The 24,659-nt window shown below is 38.0% G+C and overlaps 1 protein-coding gene across 1 annotated transcript in view; it reads right to left on the reverse strand.

The window, feature by feature from the left end:
• Positions 1 to 5,855: 5,855 nt before the first annotated feature.
• LOC115438603 (RING finger protein 150-like) overlaps positions 5,856 to 24,659 on the reverse strand; it is a 48,012-nt gene continuing 29,208 nt past the window's right edge. The window contains exons 3-6 of the mRNA XM_030162313.1: positions 21,095 to 21,249; positions 15,380 to 15,476; positions 14,992 to 15,262; positions 5,856 to 7,752 (exon numbers count right to left, since the gene is read on the reverse strand). Of these exons, the coding sequence (XP_030018173.1) occupies positions 7,634 to 7,752; positions 14,992 to 15,262; positions 15,380 to 15,476; positions 21,095 to 21,249 (642 nt within the window). The 3' untranslated portion in view covers positions 5,856 to 7,633. The remainder of the gene's footprint in view (positions 7,753 to 14,991; positions 15,263 to 15,379; positions 15,477 to 21,094; positions 21,250 to 24,659) is intronic.

Consider the following 24,659-nt stretch of genomic DNA (forward strand, 5'->3'; position numbering starts at 1 on the left):
ATGGACCAACTCTAATGTGCATGAAAAAAATAACCATCTTTTTCCTCTGAATGGTGGGAGCCACCACAGAAAACACTCAAGGATTTTCAGCAAAAAAGTTCAATGTGATGCGACCCCTCGGGCCAATGTAACATGATGAAAGTGCAGACAAGTGGATTACTTTGTAATGCATGCCGCTTTATTAACGGAAAGTATTACGTATGTATGGAAAGACTGAAATTCACAGATCTGCTGGCTGTGTATTTGATGTTTCATTGCTATCTGAAGTAGATGTAGATGAACGATAAGTCTCAGTAGAACTCTGCTGACAGCAACAAACAGTGACATCAGGCAACTGCAACAGAAAATAGATATATTCTGTTCTCCATTCAGTCCGAGTTTGATGATCCACTTTTATTTTCTTATGCAGGTATTTATTACTCTGACATAGTTGTTAATTTCAACAGCTTCCATTTTTTAATCAAGTCAAAGATAACACTGGTATACAAATTTTTGGAAACTGTCTGCCTCTGAGATAAAATTAGCTAAATCTTACATACTTTGATAATGATTGGCTAATGTTTTCAAGATATTTAATGACAAAGTTTTATTATGCATACATGTACATAAATCTTCAGTTTGAAAGAACAGTTAAGTACTACACCCCTGTTTAAATGCTAGATTTTTGTGATGTAAAATAATGCGACCAAGATAAATCATTTCAAAACTTTTTCCCCCATTAATGAGACCTATAATCTGTACAAATCAATTGAAAAACAAACTGAAAACTTTTAAGGGGAAACATAAAAAACTTACAATAACCTGGTTGTATAAATATACACACCCTTAAACTAACACTTTGTTGGAGCACCTTTGGCTTTTATTACTGCACTCAGTCATTTTGGGTAGGAGTCTATCAGTGGGGCAATTCTTGATGTGGTAATATTTGCCCACTCTTTTTAAAAAAAAAAAATGCTCCAAATCTATCAGACTGTGAAGACATCTGCTGAGCACAGCCCTCTTCAGATCACCCCACAGATGTTCGATTGGACTCAGGCCTGGACTCTGGTGGGCCATTCCAAAACCTTCATCTTCTTCTGGTGAAGCCATTCTTTGGTTGATTTGGATGTGGGCTTTGGATCACTGTCATGCTAAAAGATGAAGTTCCTCTTCATCTTCAGCTTTCTGACAGAAGCCTGAAGATTTTGTGTCAGCACTGACAGGTATTTGGAACTGTTCAGAATTCCCTCCACCTTGACTAAGTCCCCAGTTCCAGCTGAAGAAAAACAGCCCCAAGGCATGATGCTGCCATCACCATGCTTCACTGGAGGTATGGTGTTCTTTTGGTGATGAGCAGTGTTGTGTCTGTGCCAAGTATACCTTTTGGAATTATGGCCAAAAAATTCAACCTTGGATTCATCCGGCCATAACACATTTTCCCACGTGTTTGGGAGATTTAAAATGTGTTTTAAAAAATTTTGCCAGGCTTGGGTACTTTTCTTCACAAGATAAGGCTTTCATCTTGCTACCCTACCCCATAGCCCACACAGGTGAGATTGCTGTTATATATACTACATTGCAAGTATTTGCTAGAAATTGTTGCATCTCCTTCGGTGTTGCTGTTGGCCTCTTGACAGCCTCCCTGACCAATTTTCTTCTCGTCTTTTCATCAGTTTTGAAGGGATGTCCAATTCTCGGTAATGTCACTGTTATGCCATATTTTCTCCACTTGATGTTGACTATCTTCACTTTGTTCCATAGTATATTTAATGCCTTGGAAACTCTTTTGTACCCTTCTCCCGACTGAAACAACAATGAGATCCCACTGATGCTTTGGAGGCTCTCTGCAGACCATGGCTTGTACTGTAAGATGTGACTACAAAAATGTCAGGAAAAGCCTACTAGAACCCAACTTTATTTGGGGTTAATCAGAGGCACTTTAAATGGTGGCAGGTGTGCGCTGACTACCATTTAACATGAGTTTAAATGTGATTGGTTAATTCTGAAACCAGACACATCCCCAGTTATAAGAGGGTGTGCACACTTGTGCAACCACAATATCTCAGTTGTTTATTTTTACTTCCCCTCCCTAAAAGATTTCAGTTTGTTTTTCAATTTAGTTGTAGCAGTTATAGGTTACATTGATTGTGGAAAAATGTTTGAAATGATTTATCTTGGTCTAATATTTTTACATCACAAAAACCTAGCATTTAACAAGGGTGTGTAGACTTTTTATATCCACTGTATATCTGAAGCATCCAAGTGCTACCCTGGCAAGGATTAAACAAAAGAAATCTCATGACTTATTGTAACTAAATGTATTCAGAAAATATAAACTGAAAATCAATTAAAACAACAGCTCTTCAGTATGTACATGGCGCTTTTTGGCTTGTCTCTTATCTAAGTTGTTTACACAGTTCTGAGGAATCTCTGGTTCCTCAAGTAAAAAATATGAGACAATTTGATAAAAGTATCACACTGACAATTATAAAAGCTGCTACCTATGATTTAGATCAATGCTCATTGTGGTTTATGAAATGTAACAGTGTATATCATGTCAACAAGGGTGTGTTCTATCAAATCATTAGCATAAATGAATGTTCTACATTGTAGAAATGTTTTGAGTAAGACATATACACATCCTTTCAATTAATAATCGCTCTCTCATTACTTCATATAGAATTTCAATATTTGACTTATTAGTGAATCTTGATAACTTGACTCAACCAACACTTGACTTATTTTTTCTTTTTTAGTGACTGAAAGTAGGTAAAGTTGATCTACTTTTATTCTGGAAGCATTTTGCTTGTAGACCAGTGTAATTTCTGACAGTGTTGAATTGGGGTTGACATCATCCAATTAATTATCATTATCTTATTGGTCTTTCTAAATGCATTGCTTAGCCTCATTTGAGAATTTTAGTCTGAACTCAGAAGTCAAGCTATTGACAAGTACTCAGTTTTGATCATCCCAGCAAACTGCGAGTCTGATGTGTCAACTGCTCTGGAATGAATAAATTAGTGTAATATTGTCAGAAGAGGGCAGAATAGGTTACACATGGCTGTAATAGAACAAGAGAAACAGGATTGACAACCCTTTTGTTTATTTTTGTCACATCTAAAATGGTTGTGATGCATCTCCTAGGGCACAGGTGTCAAACATGCAGCCCGTGGGCCAAAACCTGCACGCCAACCCGTGGGATGAATTTGTGAATTGAAAAAATGACACTGTATTGAAAATCAGTGGGGTCAAAATAGTTTTAATTCAGGTTCCACATACAGACCAGTTCAATCTAAAGTGAATCAAACCAGTAAAATACTATCATTATCTAGAAATAATGAAAACTGAAATGTTAAAAAAAATTAAATATTACATTTTTTTTTAAATAAAATTACATGAAAATGTTTACATTTACAAACTATCCTTTTACAAAAAAGTGAATAACCTAAACAAATAGGAACACCCTGAAATATCTTAAGAGAAGTAAGTGTCATTTTAACAACATTTTGCTCGTCACTAAAAGTTTTGTGTATTTGTGATTATAATGCAAGTTGTAATGCAAATGTGTATATGATAAACTGAGGCAGAATATTGTTAAAATTGCACTTATTTTTCTTAAGACATTTCAGGTTGTTTGTGTTATTCAGGTTTTTAATGAAGCGTTGTAGATGTAAAACATTTTCATAATGTAATTTCACGTTTTTCACTGTTATTATTTTACTGGTTCAGCCCACTTGAGATTGTATTGGGCTGAATGTGGCCCCTGAACTAAATAATACACCAGTAATTTGGTGTCTTCCTCAGTACATATATATCACCCTTTACAGAGACATCCCACCCCTTCTGGTTGTGTCAGTGGCCAGAGAAAAGAAAGTTTTTGATCCTGTGTAAATCATTTCCACATATGTGTGTCAGTTTAACTCATAAAGACCCAAACAATCACCAGCGACCAAAAAAAATCTACTGGTCTAAAATGTTTAATAGTTGTTGAACCACATGTAAATAATTTGGGTAAAATGCAGTTTGTCATCTTTCCACTGTGATTATACATGATCCATTTGGACACTCAGAGGCTCTGTAGTGAACGTGGAAACACTGTCACCTTCAGCAACCTTGCTTCACCAATAACACCCACGTAGTTTGTTAAATGATGATGATTGTAGATTCCTATTTTTAAATTTAGTTAATACTATATTTTGCTTTAAAAGTCACTTTTTTATATGGGTGATTCTATGAATCTGTTACCTAAGAGCAGGGCAGGGGGGCTAAAAATTCAAACAAGATGTAGACTAATGTTAAAAAGCTAATTTGGAAGCACTTTGGATCTATGTTACACATAAATATTTACTGAGATAAAAGAGAAACTATGTTTCAGATATAGCATTTTAATTTGAGGCATGCATACAAAAATCAGCATGTAACATGGACACCGGGTTTCTATCGTGAACTCCTTCGTCTTTTTCTGTCAGTTTTTTCCCCGATACCCAAACTATTATACAAGGCAAATCCACAGACAACTCAGTGTTATCCGAGTTTTCCCCTGAAATTAGGACTAGTAAGTATTCCAGCAGTGCATGGATGATTCTGCATGCAATGATTACCCCAGCGTAACCAAAGAACACAAAAATTACGCACTACTATTTTTTCGAATACCTTTTTATTCTCTTATAGGTACATTTTAGGAATCGAGGTAAATATGCAAGGCAGAGCATTTCACAAAAATGACTACTGTTACAAAATCACTTGTGATTTATGTGTTTAAATGGAAAGGCTCTGCATGTAACGTGAGTGAACATGATGGGTTACGCATGAAACCTGGAATGAGACTGCTGATTCATGAAAAACCCACATGTCTGGGTTAGAAAAACCACTAGGATCATCATATTTAACACAGTGTCTTAATTTATAGCAGTATATAAGACCATTTCAAGTGATGTTTTTAAGATAAAATGCACTGACATCTAGGTAGCTTTTCCTATCCCAGTTTTGGTCCTATTTTATTAAAAATTCATTAATTTTGGGATAGCTCAGAGCAAGGGCATAATTTTTTTGCATTTATTTGAGGTCATCACTAAGTAGATCCTGGGGGGATATATGTCTACATTTCTCTTTTATTATTGGGTCTAAAAAGCTAGCAAAGTACCAGATACCAAAATAAACCCAGGATCTTGGAAAGACCCACATAAGATTAAATTCAAAGGTTACCTTTGAATTTAATCTTAGCTTTCAAGACTTTCTACATGATCATGAATTAACTATAAGAAAATATCCAACTTACACTAAGAAATGCAAAATTCAGAAGATAATATATAATAATGGTGATAAATCACTTAAGAAAGATTGGAAGTTGACACAAAAGTAGTTCTGGGTCCTTATGGGTTAAAAGTTAATTTTACAAATCGAGAAAGTTCTAGTCATTGTAAAATATAATTGTAGTAAAATGATGCAGCAGACTTTGAAAATTCATAAAAAGAAAAATACCATATCCAAAAGTCACAGAGGTGATCTGTTCAGAGTCGTTAAACATGTCTCTGCAATGTCAACATGACTAAACTTGAAGAGATTTTTCACCTCTCTCTCAAAGATCAAGAGGCTGAGGTTATGGCCATTTTGGTATTGGTGATGTGTATCATGCGTGATGAGATATTTAGCTGTTCAACACAAAACCATCTTTACTATTTTGACTACAATCTCAACTTTCCTATGTTTGTAGTATCAGCTTTTAAACTGACAAATATCTGATGAGTAATTGGTGACACAATTTAAACAGGATCAAAAAATTACATCCCTCTCTCCCTTAAACTCTGTTCATATTTTTTATGTCCCATCAGGCACAGTGGAGGGGAATGGAATGTCAACTCTCTAACACCACAAGCCACATTATAGTGATTTATTAAAATATACAGGAAGACGCAGAAAACAGCCTGTTCTTCTATAGAAATGTAAACAGCTGATCAATCATGACTCTCGCTACATGTGAACTTCTTCACAAAAGGTGTTCCCATCTCCCATTAAATGTGTTATGTCTTCTGAAAAAGGCGAGACCACCTCAAGTGAGTGAAACTGAGGATGTTTTACCGAATTTTGTGATTTCCATTTACCAATGCTTCAAAATGCACAGAAAAATACACTGATGGAAAGACAGCTGTAGTAGTGTATAGTTTTCTTTACAGCTCTGAAAACAGTCAACAGCATTTTGTAGTGTTTATCAGACATACAAAGGAACCCTGTGTAGCACAAAAGCCAAGAAGAGAAACCACCCAAATTAAGTAATGCTGTAAAGATAACGGAAGCTTGAATTATACCAACACGCAAAAAGAAAGAGAAGGAAAAAAATACTGTGTGTAGTTGCTATTCAATACTGCCATCAAACCCTTTCTGGAACACTGTAACCGGCCCAACCAACTTCATCTTTTTAGTAAAACACTAGAAAAGTTGGAAAACTGAACTAATCGCCTCAAGAAATTGCTGTGTCCTTTCAAAATTAACCTTCCAAAATAAAGTCAGTCACTGCATATCACTCACATCAAAATAAGAGCTCTACAAACAGACAGACTCCAAAATAAAATTAGCTAAATTATCAAGATAAATTATTCCAAGGGGACGAGAGTGAGTGGACCTGTGTCCCATCCCGTTTGTGCCTCCCTACCTGGAAAAACCTGGTAACAGAATAATCCACAAATGTCCAGAGAGAGAGAGATGTACTCCTTACTGAAGTAGAAATGTGCAGATAAGTCAAAATTCATGGCGCAGATCACTCACAGACAATTTTAGAAAACACCTTTGAGTTCACATGCATTCATCAAACACTCAGCTCCTCTACATTCGCCAATTAAGGAATATTGAGGAACGTCTTTCAAAGAGTATGCTGTCTTTTGGCAACCGTCTTTCCTCAGGCTCAACTCCGTTTCAGTGAGGTTCATCCGTATGTATCATGAGTCTAGATTCAATTCACTTAGCTTATTTAAATCCCATCTGCTCTTTCGAAGTTCAACAAACCAGGAGGTGAAGAACAGTCCAGAAAAAGAGGATGGGTTACCACTAGATGTAGTGGAAGTGTGTCAGGGAAGATGAGGCTGATGGGTAAAAGAAGTCTGGATAGTCAAGTAAGACATCTACATGGAGCGACAACAGGAGTTAACCTCTAGCTTAATCCCAGGAAAATACCCACATTAACTCCATCTTAACTAAGACGGTCCAGGATCCGACCATGGCATGCTAGCTGAGGTTAAATCCTGGGCTCTGGGTCATGCCGGGTCAAGGTGCATCAGCGGGAACAATGAATCCTAACCAGGTCAGTGAGTCATCTTCACGTCCTCACATAGTTCAGTTTTAAACCAAACCATTATTCATGTAGTGTAGACCTTAGATTAGCTGAGCTAGGATCCATCTGGGGTCCATATAAAGTGGATTGTTTCAAAACCAGCCTACCAAGTTCCGGTCAAACACAGGAAAAACTAGGCAAAAAAATGCTGCTGGATTTAGACTCTGCTTGGAACCAGTTTAAATTAGAACTAGGTGAGACTAGAGCCATATCAGGTCAGTCTTTTGGTTCCTGGTTCAGGCCCACTTGTGTTCCCATGTTTCAAAAAAAAAAAAAAAAAACCCTGATCCAAGCCTGCTTTGGCCCTGTTTTGGTTCTGCTGGCCTCCTCTCAGGACTTGTCCCCCAGCTGAGACTGCTCCATGGACCCCTCCTCATCTGACAGGCCTGTTTCAACGGCAATCACTAAGGATGCCACTGAGGCACTGCTTGCCATTGGCTGCAGCTCACCTGGAAGAGAGAGGGGAAGCAGGACATGGGTTACCCAAAAAAAACACTAGACTGGATCTGAGAACACCTGCAAATCTCTAATGTTTGAATTTTGAAAATTCCTGAAGATTTATTGATATTCTCAGGTTTATTAGTATTTCACTTAACAGAAGCATATTTCTTACATTAAAAAAAAAAGTTTTATTTTATATTCAAACCACAAAGCCATTGAGAAGTCAATAAATAAAATAAGTATATGGAAAAAAAAAGAGAGAAAATGAATGTAAAACAGACATGACTGCAGTATTTTTTCCTTTAGGTTTAGGTGCTTCATGGATTCTAGCATTTTCCTTAGGCTTGTGGAGGATTTAGGTACACAGGTGGTGGTTTGGGGACCATCTTGCAAGATCATTTTAGGTTTTCAATGATAAAAACAATAGGACCAAGGGTCCTGTAGTCCAACAGCATATTTAAAGACTTTAATTGACATTCGTTTGACCTTTCAAGGTCACTCAAGGTCAAAAGTCATGGTACCAAAAGAAAGCCCATAAGGGACTTCCTATTTATTGCCAATAGTCGTTATATCAATATCTTCAACTGTTTTGAAGTTCGAGCCCTTTGAAAATTTTCCCATTATAAACCAATGAGGATTTGTAAAATTTTAAAAATTCATAAAAAAAAAAACCCTCAATATTTCTTAACTGTTTAAACAAACTTGGTAGTCCTTGCCCCAAGGAACCTCTTTTATGAATTTCAATTGACTGTGGCTGATGGTTTTGGATAAGTTTCTAGAAATCTGGACATAAGTGACCTTGGGTTTGACCTTTCGTGGTCAGTCAAGGTTAAAGGTTATGGCATCAAATGAAAGCCTATATGTGACCTTCTGTCTATTGCCAATAGTAATTATATCAATATCTTCAACTGTTTTCAAGTTGTAGCACTTCAAAATTTGTCCCATTACAAATCAATGGGGATTTTAAAACATTCAAAACTTCATAAAAAAATGAAAAATCAATATTTCCCAATTCTTTGAAAAAACTTGTTAGACCTTGCCCCAAGGAACCTCTGCTACAAATTTCAATTGATTCTGACTGACAGTTTTGGAGAAGCTGTTTCTTGAAAAATTGTTTACAGATGAACAACAACTGATACCCAGGGGCAGTTTCTCATATGGTCAAAGTGGGCATTTGCCCGGGGCGGCATTTCATGAGGGGTGCCGTGCCACAAGCTCTTAAAAAAAAAAATTTAGTCAATCTATCACGGTGTGCCAGGGAATTGGCACAATAGTGCCCCCTCTGCTGTGCAGGCACCCCTGCATGCTGTGGTGGTGCCGTGTGGCCCACGCACAGAAGCAGCGAGAGAAAGACAAGGAGGAGGGGGAGCGTGGGACACTTGACCTGTGGGTCTGTCAAGTGTTCAATTTAGAAAAAGAAGAGGAGAAATGGGCAAACGATAAAGGTATGCAGATGTTCTCTCCATATTACTGTGCATGTTATGAAAACAGGGCTAAGGTTAATCAGGCAGGTTCTAACTCATACATTTGTTAGCTTTGCCTATGATGCTTTCTCTTCTCTAATACAACAATATTTTGGCTGAACTGAACTAACAAATATGATATATAATTTCACCATATTGTGTCGCACAATAAGACTGTTAGTGCTACAAGTTCAGTTATTATTTATATCGATCATTTGGGTTAATGTCATCAGGTTCTGTCCTGTAACTAGCTAATGGAATTTACAATGCAGTAGTTTCAAAGATGAATGTTAATTGCTAAAACTCTATTTTGTGATAAGGGCAGTCTATATCTGAACAGGTCATCACTGAAAGTGTGTCCTGTTTCTCTCTGAGAGTCAGATTAATTGTGTGTAAGGACAGACGGTAATAGTATACAATAGTATGTTTATTTAAATGTACAATTCATGGATGTTTTAGATCAGATTCACAGTTATAATTACTGCCTTTTGATGCCGTTTCAGGGGCACTTCTAAAATATTTTGGATCATCCCATGTCACTGGTCAGGATGAGCTGCCATCTACCCCCTCAGCTTCTGGAATGTTCTCAGTGCCTCAGGATGAGGAGCTGCCATCTACCTCCTCAGATACACAGGCCTCTGGAATGAGCTGGACACTTCAGGGACAACCACCATCTATGTCCTCAGAGACAGTGTCTCCACTAATGTCTGATACTGAGGATGAAGACTGGTTTGCTCCTACTTCTCCCCAGCAGGAGGATCCTTCAGGTCAGTTTTTGCAAATGTGTGTGTGTAACTGTTTAGAAGAAAAAAATGGAAGTGGACTGATACATTAAGAGAAGATCAACAGCCTTTTTTTGCTTCTGTTGCGAATTGTTTATAAAATGGATCATTCATTTAACAAGGTCAGGAATGGCAAAAAAAAGGGGGGGGGCTCGAGGGGGTTCTTGCCCAGGGCGTCATTCAAGCTAGGACCACCACTGCTGATACCAATAGTCCATTGGACCTTTGGACTAAAAATAAAGACTTTCATGGCACACTGGACCTTTGTTAGAACAAGATCTGTGTTTGGGAAAGTTAGAAATTAAGAAGTTTAGTGGTAGATATAAAATTTTTACACTTTGCTACTGCATTCCACAGGCACAGTAACAGACAGCCACAGAGGGTCCCCCTGTTATGATGATAATTAACTTTAACTTCTGCCTGTGACTTGTTTTGATGCTCTGCTGTATCAACTGGGTATTATGCATGGAAAGGAAAGTTACGGCCAAGTTATCAGAGAAAATGGACACTTGGTGTAACAGCTGGCACAGGCAATCAGCGCAGAATCAAAGTAAAAACAGTCCAGTTTGCACAGAGACATATTGGCTCCATAACTGATTTGCTGATCATCTGCTTTACAAATACAAATCCTAGCCCAGAACACATATAAAGGTCTGACTCATATTAATGCATGTTTATAAAAATTATATTAAATTCATCATCTAATCAATACAAAAACCAGACTATTCCAAATGTTAGATTTTAGATCTTTTAATGATCTGCAAACAACCCTTTTTGTAAAAAGTAAGGGTTTCAGGTCTGCATATAAATAATCTAGACAAGATTTCAACATTTCCTTTTTAAGACATATTATAAGGTTTCATTGGGGAATGTGTCAAAAATGTTGAAAGAAAGTCTTGGCCCGGATTATGCAATCCAATACAACTCAATGAGGGAAACATCAGTTTACAAATTTGAGTCCTAGGACCATGTAGTTAAAGGTGTTTTTATTTGTTGAGCAATATCATTCCGAATTCATACTGTAACAACAAAAAAATCTGCAGAACATACACACATCTGCAGCATCAGGAAAAATGAGCTTTCAACCACTACAACTGCAGCAGTTTCACCACTGAGTGTCACTATAACACAGTTCATGAAGTCATTGAATAACAAACAGTAGACCATACTTCAATTATTTATGGACCTGCATGTGAGTAAAATGACCGTATTAGTTTATTCTGTACACTGTTAATAACATTTCTACCAAATTCCAAATTAAATATAACTTAGAGAATTTATTTGGAGAAAAGGAAAATTAGTTAGAATAACACAAAACACAATACTAATATCTGAACTTGGGAAGAGCTCAGAAATAATTTGTCACACTTCCTTGTTTCTTGACATGTTTTTCATCAGTCTTTCACATTGTTGTTGGCTGCTTTATGACACTCCAGAGGGCTCTTTCACAAAACCATCATGGCAGATTAAATCAGAGTTTTCCATTTTCCATTGATTGTTGATTCCATTGATTCACAAAAGGGTCAGTCAGTTTACCCAATGAGTTAAACCACACCTCCTCCAGTTTTGATGAAATTTGGTGTATGGATACTTCCGAGCCAGAAAAGCCAAAATTTCAAATTTTAACTTTATTGGGCCAATGGTTTTTGAGATATCACAATTTCATCTTTTCACTTTTTCCACAAAAAGGCCATTGCAGCCAAATTTCAAATTGCTGTAACTCAGCAACCACTGGGCCAATTTTAGAAAGCAAGGGAGTTCCTCAAGGCTTGGTTCTTGGACCAATACTTACTCTTTTATATATGCTTCCTTTAGGGAACTTAAAGGAGTGATATTTTGCTTTTTTAAAAAAAAAAAAATGTAATTATGCATTTTAAATCATTTCCCTGTGGTCTACAAAAACTGTAATTGCTATGCTTGGGTTTGAATGCTTTATTAATTGAAATCCACAGGTCCATCTTCAACTCTATTTCTGAGTAATGACACCAGAAAGGCTGTTTTGAGTGCTGGTCTTTTAAATGGACGAGCCACTTAACTCCCAACCCTCTCCAGGTTGTTGGCTGTGCTGTTCTGTCCCGTTCAACCAACATCTGAACATTTTAGGTAATCGGCTTGAAGTTTGGACATATTTTCAGTTTGAACAACAACCACTGCTGCTGACAAACAATAACGCCGTACTCTGAGAAATGTTCGTCCAAAGTCTTGACCTTATATGTGCAAATGTAGTGACGAAACTAGCTACAGACGTAACAAATTAAGCTGGAATTAAAACGGGTTATAGAAACCCACTCGATTTTTGCCAAAATGAATATAAAGGTACAGTAGCTTTGCAGCACCTGGAGGGTTCAAATTCAAACTTTTTGAAATATTCGGGTCCAAATACACAAATAAATGTACCAAAGACTAATAAAAGAGGGTTTAGCTAAATATGACCCCTTTAATAAGGAAACATTCGGTCAACTTTCATTGTTATGCTGATGACACCCGATTATATGTATCTATTAAACCTGATGCAGCAATCAGCTAACTGAACTACAGGACTGCAAGAAAGAGATTAAAGATTGGATGACTAACTTTCTGTTGTTGAACTCAGACCAAATCGAAGTCACTGTGCTTGGTCCAAAAACTGCTAGGGATGCAGTGTCTAGCAAAGTAGTCACCACGGATGGTGTTACCCTGGATCCCAAAACCATCATGAAGATTCTAGGCGTTATTTTCAATTGGGATTTATCACTTAACTTGCACATAAAACTGATTTCTGCCGTTTTTCATCTGCCTAATATTGCTAAAATTAGGTATATTTTAACACAGAATGATGCAGAAAATTTTGTCCATGGGCCATTGATCCAGGAGGAGACACCCTCTCTGTGTTAAAGAGTAGGCTAAAAACTTTCCTTTTTGATGAACCTTGTAGTTAGGTTGGCTGAGGCTGCTCTTGGTTATGATGCTATAGGCTTAGACTGCTGGGAGACTCATCATGATACACTGAGCTCTTCTCTGCTCCTCCTCCTTTCTGATCTCCTCTCTGCTCCTCCCTCTCTCTGACCTCCTCTCTGTTCCTCCTCTTCTCTGACCTCTCTCCTAATCTTCTCATGTTACTGACTTGACTTCTTCCCTGGAGTCTCTGTACTTTATCGCCTCACAGGTTTTCCCTGGATCATCTCTGGATCTGCTGCTGTGGTTGTGCCCCTCTCCTGCCTTTGTTGTCATCACTTTCTTATCCATATTGTTGTGATTCACCAACTGGTGGAGGCAGACGACCATCCTCCAGGAGTCAGGGTCTACTCCAGGTTTCTGCCTGTTAAAAGGATTTTTTTCCTTGCCATTGCTACCAGTCACAAGTGTTTGCTCCTGGGGGATTCTTTTGGGTTTCTGTAAATTGGCTTGTTGGTTTCGTCTGGTTTCGACAAGCTCTATATGTAAAGTGTCATGAGATAACTTTTGTTATGACTTGGCACTATATAAATAAAATTTGACTGAATGATTGATACGTGACCATGGGGACTGTGTGGTCTGGAAAGCTGTGGACACACATTTATCAAAATTGCTTACACCTAGCTTTACTTACCCACACCTCCTCAGCCTGACAATGCTACATTAGGGATGGGAAAATTATCCGATATGTACCAATATGCCGACACGTGCATGCACGCTCCAAGTGCAACTATTTATTTGTTGTTACTATTTATTTGGGTAAAGTTTTTCTTTTCTTCAGACCCACATTAACGTGCGCCGTGGATTCGTGGATGTGTACACTGCACACGACAGTCTGAGCGGATATACTGCGGCACAAGCGCCATGGATGAATACTGTAATATCTGTATCTGAATCTGACGGATTTGGAAGGGAGGTGATGACGTGTGGTTTCTTAAAGCTGCGGGAGACTTTCATCACCAATTTTTCATCAAATTTGTAAAACCCCAGTCATAGCCTAAGTATCATGAAGGGGCCGCTGCAACAAACAGGATGTGGAAACGGCTGGAGCTCCGCTTCCCTCCAGCCGTTTCCGCGTTTCAGCCATTTCCGTGTCATATTTGTTGCAGTCATGTGATGTCGCATGGTTGCACTGCTGCTGCCAGGCAGCTGCGCGAACCTCCGCTTCCCACATTGCATGTCACAACAAAATTCCGAAGATGCCCGAGTTACCTCCCAGCTCTGTTTGTAAACAAATGGTTTGTTAATGGTGGCGTACACTTGGACATTGTTCAGCGTGAGGGAAGAGATTCAGGTGAGTAATCACAGAAAGACTTACGGATTCATGATACTTGGGCTATGACTGGGGTTTTACAGATTTGATAAAACATTGGTGACCAAAGTCTCCCGCAGCTTTACTATGCTTTTTACTAGATCAACTGTATTGAATACTGCCGTACATACCAGAGATACTTCCCTAAACAGCGACATATATATCTAACAGTGCACCCGAGAATACCTTGCACAGGTGTCTCTTAAAGTGACAGAACCTTTTTCTCTATTACTTGCATTACAAATACATTACATTACAAATCTATTCGGCAAGGGAGCAAGAACTTGAGTGTTAGAAACATGCAGAGAAATGACTTGGAAACAAAGTCCTAACTTTTTCACTGTCTGTAAATGAGGCATGCGTTCTGAAATTGCACAAAATCCACTTTGTGAAAAGTCGTGGTCTTATTTGATAAATAAATAATCAAGCTCATTGAATTTTACTGCATATTTTTTTACTAGAATGAATGTGTTGAATCAGAATGTGCTTCATCGCTCTGTATCGTGATTTGGGTGTGAATCATATCGTATCGCATCGCGAGGTGCCACAAACGTATCTTTAGTATATCGGATCTGAGATGCTGTATCGCGATGCGTATCGTATTGGCCTTACAACTAAGATTCCCAACCCTAGGCTACATGCATCAAAACAGGATGCACAGACTGAACTAGGTCAATGCTCTTTTTTTTCTTTCCTCAGCATTTGGTGTCAGGACTGGCCCCTTGTATTTTTCCTACAGCTGCACGTGTGTTTTACCTGTATGTGTGTCAGTGGTGGCCGTCACAGGGCTGTCCCTCAGGGTGTCAGGATCTTGGTAATCCTGTGGGAGCCCCACCCGTCGCACACCAGGATCCAGTACCACCGAGGACCCGCCCTCGCTCAGTGTGCCATCGCTTGATGCCCCAGACACCATGGCTTCCAGGGCCAGGGCCCCAACTCCGCCGACTCCACCTACTCCGACCCCACCCACTCCACCAAGAGCCAGGTCATAATCTAGCGGCAGGTCATCCAGGCAATCTGCATTTAACTTGTGTGGGAGAAGCAGGAATTAAAAGAAGCAGAACCACTGATTTTTAATTATTGCGAATAAAAAAAAAAAAAAAAAAACAAGAATACTAAACAGATTCTTCACTGTCAGACTCACAGCGATGCCCAGGGCTTTCAAGATGTTCATCTTGCACATCGGACATGTGCGATGGTCCAGCAGCCACGGGTCTACACAGCTCTTATGGAACAAATGTCTGCAAGGAAGGAAAACAAAACAGGCACCTAATCAGTTTCTGATTATTGGAATTAATGAAACTTCCACATATGTTTACAGCGCTGCTGACACAAACTAGGACCTTTATTATCAACAGTTATATGTTTAACACATGAACCAACAGCATGATGGTCTGAAACCACAAAAAAGCAAAGTGGATTAGAATGAATGAACCAATCACTGTTACTGTGTCCACCTGAACCCTTTAAACTATGCTGATTTTTTGGAAACATATATGAAATCAAAGTTGTTAATAGTAAATGAATAGTAAACAAAGTGAGTATTTAGGTATAGTAGGATGAATGCCCTTTTTTGTCTGTCCTACTTTATGCAAAACATTGATGATCAAAAACAATAACTGAATTAAAGCTACAAGCAGCATTGGGTGGGACATCGTGCTCCAGCCCGGTTCGACCCTTTCATGTCCCTCCTCCTTTCATCCCTCCAGAACATCAGCCCCTTCTGCTGAAACCACCATCACCATTTAATAAGGCTTTTATTTTGACAAACCCTACTCTGTGTGTGTGTGAGTGAATGTGTGTGTGTGTGAGAGAGAGAGAGAGAGAGAGAGAGAGAGAGAGAGAGAGAAAATCTGTTTGAATGAATTGAAATTGAATGACCAGTTGAGTATTTGGTCATAAAAGGGGGTAAAGTTAATAATACTCATTATTTAGGCATTTTAAGAAAGCTTTAATTTGAAAAACCCTACTGTGTATGTATGTGTCTATCTGACAATTAGTTTGAGTTAACTGAAATTTTATAAACAGTTGAACATGTCATAAAAGTGGGGGGAAACTATTATTACTCATTATTTAGCCATTTAGTAAGGCTTTTATTTTTGAAAAACCCTACTGTGTGTATGTGTGTCTGTAAGAGAAAATCAGTTTGAATAAATTGAAATTGCATTGTAAAGCATTTGGTTATAGAATAGCAAAAAAAGTCTTTAACAGTCATGATTCAGCATTAATAATAAGCCTTTTAACTTTGGAAATACCATAGTTTGAGATTTCTTCATTAAGCTTTCAGCTGTTACAGTCATACCACAGCCCAGCATTAGAGAATGTTAGTATGCTATTTCTCAAAGTGAAAATCAGCACAAGTGGTGTTTTTATTTTGACAAGGACCAATAGGAAGCAGTGAATTGTGAACATGTAAGAGATGCAGATAATTGGTAAGGCACTGTTCAGCCTACAACTGTCACTCACGGTGTGAAGTACTGAAAATTAAAATAACATAAAAAGGCTGATAAACATCATCCTATATCATCACATCATCCAAAAAAATGACCACTTCAACTGCGAAATCCCAGAAATGTGAGTTATGACGAGTTGCTTCTAGATTTTCTAAAATAAAAGCCAAGCCTCTCCACTTTAAGTTAGACTGAGAGGCTTTCAGCCAATCAGCTGTCAGCATTCTGTTTCCTGTCTGTCTGTGAGTTCGTAACATGGCTCCTCATGGAGCAGACATGGGTGTCTGTGTTAAATTCAGTGAGAAACTACCTCTCAAACAAACTGCAATTAATCCATAACCGTGCATCCTATCTCAAAAATTATCACACCTGAGGCTTGTGGAGAGTCTTGTGACCGTATCGCGGTGTGATATGTTGAAAAAAGTCAGAACTGAATAAGCAGTGATTGTGTGAATTGGAGTGAATAAGAGAAAAATTGTCACTCTTTGTGCTTGGTGGCCTGTCATTCGAAAACAAAATGTTTTAAGATTAAAATTTGAATAGTGTTTGAAAGAAAAGAGTTTTTCCTACGTTTTGATGCATAAATTGTTGCTGAACTCCCAGAAATATGACAGTTATGAAGAGTTGTTTCTAGATTTTCTAACATAAAACCCAAGCCGCTCCACTCTGCTACAGTGAGAGGATTTCAGCCAATCAGCTGTCAGCATTCTGTTCCCTCTGTGTCTGTGTGAGTTTCTAACATATCTCCTTATGGAGCAGGTATGTGTGTCTGTGTTTAATTCAGTGAGAAAACACTTTTTAAAGAAACTGCAATTAATCCATCGCATCTGAAAAATGTTTGTACATGAGACTTGTGGTGAGTCTTGTGAATGTATCAATATATTAGGGGTGGGAATCTTTTACTATCTCACGAGTCAATTTGATTTTGATTTTTGGGGCTACAATTCAAATCAAAATTGATTTTCGATTCAAAACGATTTGACTCAATGATTTCTGTTTAAATGTATAGGTGTGCAAAGGATCCTCATGATCTACTCCAGTCTGCTTTGCAAGACAGAATGAAAAATGCAGACATTAAAATGTCTTTTTCACGTTTATTAAGTTTTAAACATTTACCCATGCTTGGCAGGGAGTTTGGTGAGGCACAGCAGTGTGTGTTGGTTTGTCGCTGGGGCTGATTCGGCACCGTTTCCTTAAGCTCTGGGTGATGCCTGCTGACAGACTGATCTCATGAAATTGTGTTGTATGTGACGCCAGTTTATTGCATTTGGCGTGCTATATGTGCGCATTTTCATCCTCTTGCCATTTGATGGTGTGTCAATGCGCTAGCCACTAAATGCTAACCATAACCACTAATTGCGTTAGCTGCTAAGCACGCCAATCGCTAACCCTAACCACTAAACATGCTAATCGCTAACCTTAATCTAAATTTTGCAAACCTTACACACTGTGAAGCTCATGTCAAGCTCGGTCTTCCCGGGCAATCGGTAAAAACCAAGCTTTGCCTTCAACAAGGACTGGACCGGTTGAATTTCTCTTACCTCCTCCATTAGTTTCCTCTTTGTTTTGATACTTACTGCACATGCGTAAGTTCCAGAACCAGCTGCGTGATGACATCCCATGTACAAAATGGAGGCAGACTCCCGGTGGATTTGTTTTATTTTTTTAAAATGGATGTTGGGATTTTATATCAATTCTGAATGGTAGTAAATGAGAATCCCGATTTTTATATGAATTAATTTTTTGGTACACCCCTACAATATATAATATATGGGAAAAAAGTCCAAAGTGAATAATGAGTTTCAGACTTTGCATCTTTCAGAGCGTACAAAAAAAAAACTAAGACAGTTATTACAAAGTTGTACAGGATATTTTTTGAGAAGGGTTTATTCTATCTTTTGATGCTATTTGGAAGCTAGTATGACACACGGCCTCAGACTAGATCCATTTTGAAGGTTTTACTCTGAAAGGAAAATTGCAAACTTCCTATTGGAGTTAGCTCATAAGCATCAGCATATGATTTGTAGGGCTGGGTGAGACCAACATTTTGCCATTTGTTTTATGTCTCTATGACATTCCTACTGGAAGTTTGTGTGTGAGGATTTTGTCATTGAAAGGCAAATTGCTAACTTCCTGTTGGACTTAGCCCCTGGGTGTCAGTATATGATTTGTTGGGCTCAATGACAGAAAAATTTCAGCGTTCATTTCATGTCTTTATGACATTCCTACTGGCCGCTAGGGCTGTTTTTGTGTACCTAGGTGGCGATACAGCGCACATTTTGGGACCTAAGGGGTTAATTTTTATATTCTATCAAATGTTTCACCAGATGCAACATGCGTTCCAAATTTGGTGAGTTTTTGCACATGTTGAGGGGGTCACATAGCAGTTTAAAGTGGAAATAGTATAATAATTAAACCTGCAAGCAGCACTGGGCGGGACCTTGCACCGCGCGTTCTGCCTCCCGTGCGCTCTGCCTGCCATAATTGTCAACACCTTAGCTCCACTCACACCTCTCTGTACCAACACCAGCCCCCACCCTTTCATGTCCATCCTCCTTTCATCCCTACAGAACACCAGCGGCCCTCTGCTGAAACAACCATCACCTTTCAACGAGGCTTTTATTTTAAAAAACCTTATTGTGTGTGCATGTGTGTGTCTGTGAGAAAGAATTATTTTTAAATAAATAAAATTGTACCAACAGTCAAGTGTGTGGTCATAAAAGTGAAAAGAATATATTTAATACTCATTAATATTTTTAAAAGGCTTTTATTTTGAAAAAAACGCACTGTGTGGACTCTTTCCTCTGTGAGCAAATTGTCACATACCCACAATGCAGTGCAGCAAACCTCTGTTTAAAAATGTCAAGGAAAAAAAGGCAGCCTTGTCTGGGCTTTGAACCCTGGCCCTCTATTCACTAACCATTGTACTATCCACACAAGTAGGGAATACTTCACCACTAAGACTTTTATCAGATTTTTTTTAATGTTAAAATCGAAAGTAAAAGTACTGTTTAAATAAACTGTGATTATTCCATAACCGGAGGTCCTATCTCAAAAATTATTTTGTGTGTGGCTTCTGCAGACTCTTTAGAACGTATTGATGTATAACGTGTGAAAAAAGTCCGAAATGAATAAGCAGTAATCGCAGGAACATGGAGTCACTTTGAAAAGCAATTTGCCAACTTCCTGCTCGAGTTAGCTCATGGGCATCAGTGTATGATTTGTTGGGCTCGATGAGACCAACATTTTGGCGTTTGTTTCATGTCCCTACGATATTCCTGCTGGCCACTAGGGGTGCTTCTGTGGGTTTTTGTGTATATAGGTGGCGCTATAGAGCCCATTTTGGCACCTAAGGGCTTAACTTTGATATTGTATGAAAGTGTTCACCAGCCTTGACATGTCTGCCAAATTTGTTGAGTTTTGGAGCATGTTGAGGGGGTCAAATTGCAGTTTAAAGTGGAAAACATATAAAAAATAAACAAATTGCAATTAATTCATAACGGTACATCGTATCTCAAAAATTTTTGCATATGAGTTGTGGTGAGTCTTGTGAACGTATGGATATATAACATGTAGAGAAAAGTCAGAAGAGAAAAATGAGTTCGAGACTTTGCAACCTTCTGGGCTTATTAAAAAAAAACAGATAGTTATGACAACTTTTTTTTGTAAAGGGTTTACTCTATCATTTGGTGCTATTTAGAAGAAAATATAACAACTGGTTTTAAAGGAGATGTTTTTAGAAATTTTATTTTGAAAGGCAAATTGCGAACTTACTTTTGGAGTTGAGTAATGGGTATGAGTGTATCATTTGTAGTGCATCATGAAACCCAAATTTTTACTTTGGTTCCATGTTTCTCCAACATTGCTATTGGGCACTAGGGACGTTACAGTTTTTTTTTTTAAATAGGTGGCGCTAGAGAGCATATTTTGGCACCTATGGGGTTAATTTTTACATTTTATCAAATTTTTCGCCAAAGCTGACATGTGCAACATTTGATGAGTTTTTGAGCATGTTTAGGGGGTCAAAATCCAGTTGAAAGTGGTGTCTGAATAATAATAATATAAAAACAGACGAAATACAATAGGGCCTCGCCTTCAAGACAAGGCCTCTCACTCACAGAGTGAGAGGCCCTCACCTTTTGGCTCAGTCCTTAATAAACAAATTGCGATTAATTCATAACTGTACATCCTATTTCAAAAAATTTTGCTCGTGAGACCTGTGGTGAGTTTTGTGAACGTATCAATTTATAATATTTGGGAAAAAAGTCCAAAGTAAGCTAAACCTGCAAGCAGCATTGGACGGGACCTCACACCACACGTTCTGCCTCCTGTTGACACCTCAGCTACACTCACACCTCTCTGTCCCAACACCAGCTAACTAAAAAAACTTGCATTATTATGAAATGTACCTGCAGGGTAGAACGCGAACCACATCATTGGCTTTGTAACCTTCAATGCAGACAGCACAGTTGTCAAAGTCAGCCTCAGTCTCCTGGTCACCCTTCCTGATGGTCCGAACCTGCAGCTTGCTGATGGCTTTCTTCGCTGCATCACCAAGACGACGCTGAGGGGATAAGGAGTGCCAACGACAGAACGCGGTGAGAAAGCAGACACAATAGAAATCCTTGGTGTGCAATAATGTGTGAATGAGACCACTGAGATTTTTGGTTCCACATCTTTGTAAAACAACACAAAACCATCTTCTTCTGGGAGTTTGTGTCACATGGTTTCTTTTGTTTTTGGAGGGACTGTTGAGTGAATAGGATCCTATGAAAGGGAAAATGAACATGTATGATGAAAGTCAAAGTTATTCTAAGGATATACTGCATGGGTTCATTTTTTAGCTTACAATATGTATTTTTCAAAACTGTTTTCCAATTTTCAATTGATTCAGAAGAAAAAATTTACAGCTGATAGAACAAAAGCAACTTTTAAATTTACTGACACCTCTTGGAACTGACTTTTTACTACATTTTCACAATACTATTCCTTTGTCAAAAAATTCAAAGTAACATGTTTTTATTGTATTTGTTACTTTTATTCATTCATGTTATTACTGTCCTAAACAGATTTTCATACACTGTTTGTAGAAATGGCAAAATTTCAAGATTTATCATTACGTGGTTCCGATTTTGGGGCTGTAGCTCCCTAACCAAAAAACATGTTTTTAAAGTATTTTTTTTATTATTAGCTTTTAATATTTTTAAGGAAACTTCCAAAAAGTAAAGATATTTGAACATACTTTAAGACACCTTAACCACTATTTATAAAACTTGAAAGAAAATCTGCATATTGGATGTCCATTTCTGTAGCTCCATAACCAGTAGTGGAGCCACAACACAAAAAGCATTTTATATACCCTACATTACTTATAACATTTGCATTTATTGTTGTAAGTTTACCATTAAATTGCATACTAATTACATACAAATCATTTACAGACACATAAAAAAAACATTGGCAGTACTTAGTGTCCATTTTAAGGCTGAATATCTGGTACCATTCCTTCATCAAGCAGACCAAACCCCAGGCTAATGCATTTAAGCCTGCCAATGACAGTGAACCAGTTAGAAGTGACCAATTGCTTCTTGAAGTTGAGGCACCAGCACTAGCACCTCAACAAGGACAACCTTGCTGAAGTTGACAAAGACAGATTTTAGGTCAGTGCTCCAGAGATTCAAAGACTTTTAAGATGGAATTGGTACAATATAGTACATGCGATAATTAAGTGTGATAATTAAGTTCAGATCATGCATTGGTGAAATGCAGAGTATTGACATTCTTTGAAAGACAATCTACAATATAGCAACTTACCACTGTTTTTAAAATAATTATACATTATTTTTATATAATAAACTATATTGTTTTATGATAATTTAACACATTTATTTTTATACAGTTTGCATTCAGTGTACTATAAATTAGTTATGGAACATTTGTGACTTGCTTTTTTTTTTAAATTACAATAAAAGTCCTCATGCTATATTGACACAATAGTCTGTAGCTCCATAACCATAGTGGACTTGTAGCTCCATAACTGATACCCTTCCCCATAAATTCACAAGTGCACACATTTTTTGCCCAAAAAATGGTAGTATGATAGATAAATATGTTATGTAGCATATCCATGCCAATTTGTAACAATATTTGAGCAAGAACAACGTGTTATGCAGTTTTGAGCAAACCATAAAAAACTGATGTATCATTTCGATAGCTCCATCACCGAGCATGTTTTTTTAATTTTCAAATTAAAAAATAAAGTTGGGCAAATCTCCACCTTTACCAGGTTAAAGTACTTACTAATACCTATAGAAATATGTATAATAGAATGCTGTACGTCTTTCAGTTTAAGAGTACTGACCATTGAACAGCAAAACTGTAGCTCCAAGCTCCACTTGAAATGACCCGAAACAAAATTGTTTCGATAAAGATGCATAAGTTATGAAATTAGGGATGCACCGATATGAGTATCGGCATCGGCTCCGATACTCAGTGTGAGTACTCGTACTCGTATAAGACATCTGATACAAATGCACCGATACCACTTACGGCTGTGTGACATTCACAGATGAGGGCAGCAGGTATGCGGCGGTGGAATGTGTGGGGAGTGTGAAGAGTGTGGAGATTTTTCAAAATAAATGACGGTAATAAAATTAACGCTGACTGCAAGTAACGTTAAAGACAGACAGATACGGACGCAGCGTTCTGTCCGTCCTCTGCGTACATTCCATCCGTTTACCAGGTGCTCGCGGATGCGTAAACAGAATGAGAATACCAGCGGGTGTACGGAGTGGTGCGGACCGCCGCCAACAGAAGTGAAAACAAAACTTATCGCTCATTTATCTTTTCTCTACCTGCTGAAGCTAAGTTTTTAAACCTTACCAGTGAAAACGCTGCAATATTAGTATCACATTAGTGTTACCTCTGTCATCTCCACGTTTGTTATTACTGACTTTCTTCTTCTTCTTCTCAAAAAACTTTACTCTTCTTCATGGTATTTGTCCAGTATGGTTAATTAAGAGCGGCGCCCCCTGGTGGATTAATTGAGAAACACTCATTCCAACACATTAAATGTCAGTAGCAGCACTTTGTTACAGTCAGACTAATGATAACGACAATAAAGCACATTTACAAAAGGAACTAAGAACTGGAATGGGATTATTAAGTACTCGTATCGGTACTCGGTATCAGCAAGTACTCAAATGTAACTACTCATACTCGTACTCGGTCTGGAAAAAAGTGGTATCAGTGCATCCCTATATGAAATGACCAAATATTTTGACTTTGAAGGTTATATCTGATGAGCATTAATGCTGAAGTAAATGGCCTACCTCTCTAATCTGTCATTGATGTTCTGCATCGATACCAGTGATTGCCTGATAATGTTAAATAGGAGATGTAAATTTTAAAATAATGTAATGTCTAAATATTAATCAGTTGCGCTCTGCATTACCACTCTTTTTTGGTAGTGGCATGACAAAGCAGGGTATTAGGCAGAAATGGAGGAACAGGGTGCGTAATATTCTGGTGGGTGTAAAAGCAACACTTGTAGCACCCCCCCAGTCCCCAAGAAATTTTTTTTTTAAATAGACCTTAAATGCTGCATTCTAGTGCATTTTGTGTGTATGTATGTTAAATGTTATATTTAGACATGGAAATTAAGTTTAGAATTTGATTTAATATATTTTCTTTTCTGTCATTTTTGCTAATTTATTATATCAAGTTAACCTCATTTCTTGCGTTGTGAATGTTCATTTTTATTTTTAGATAATGAATTTGTGCGTTTGCCTTTTGGTGATGGTTTCCATGAACATCTACCTGTGCCTGCCTCACTTACTTCACTCAAATCTTCCCTGCACTTGCTTGTCTAAACCCCCTGTAGTTGGCACATTGCTGCTTCTATCTGCACCCTTATACTATCATCTGGATTAGTTTCTACTATCCTCTTACCTGCACCAATGGTATTGACACAAC

This window comes from Sphaeramia orbicularis, chromosome 18, assembly GCF_902148855.1.
Source record: "Sphaeramia orbicularis chromosome 18, fSphaOr1.1, whole genome shotgun sequence".
Taxonomy (NCBI): domain Eukaryota; kingdom Metazoa; phylum Chordata; class Actinopteri; order Kurtiformes; family Apogonidae; genus Sphaeramia; species Sphaeramia orbicularis.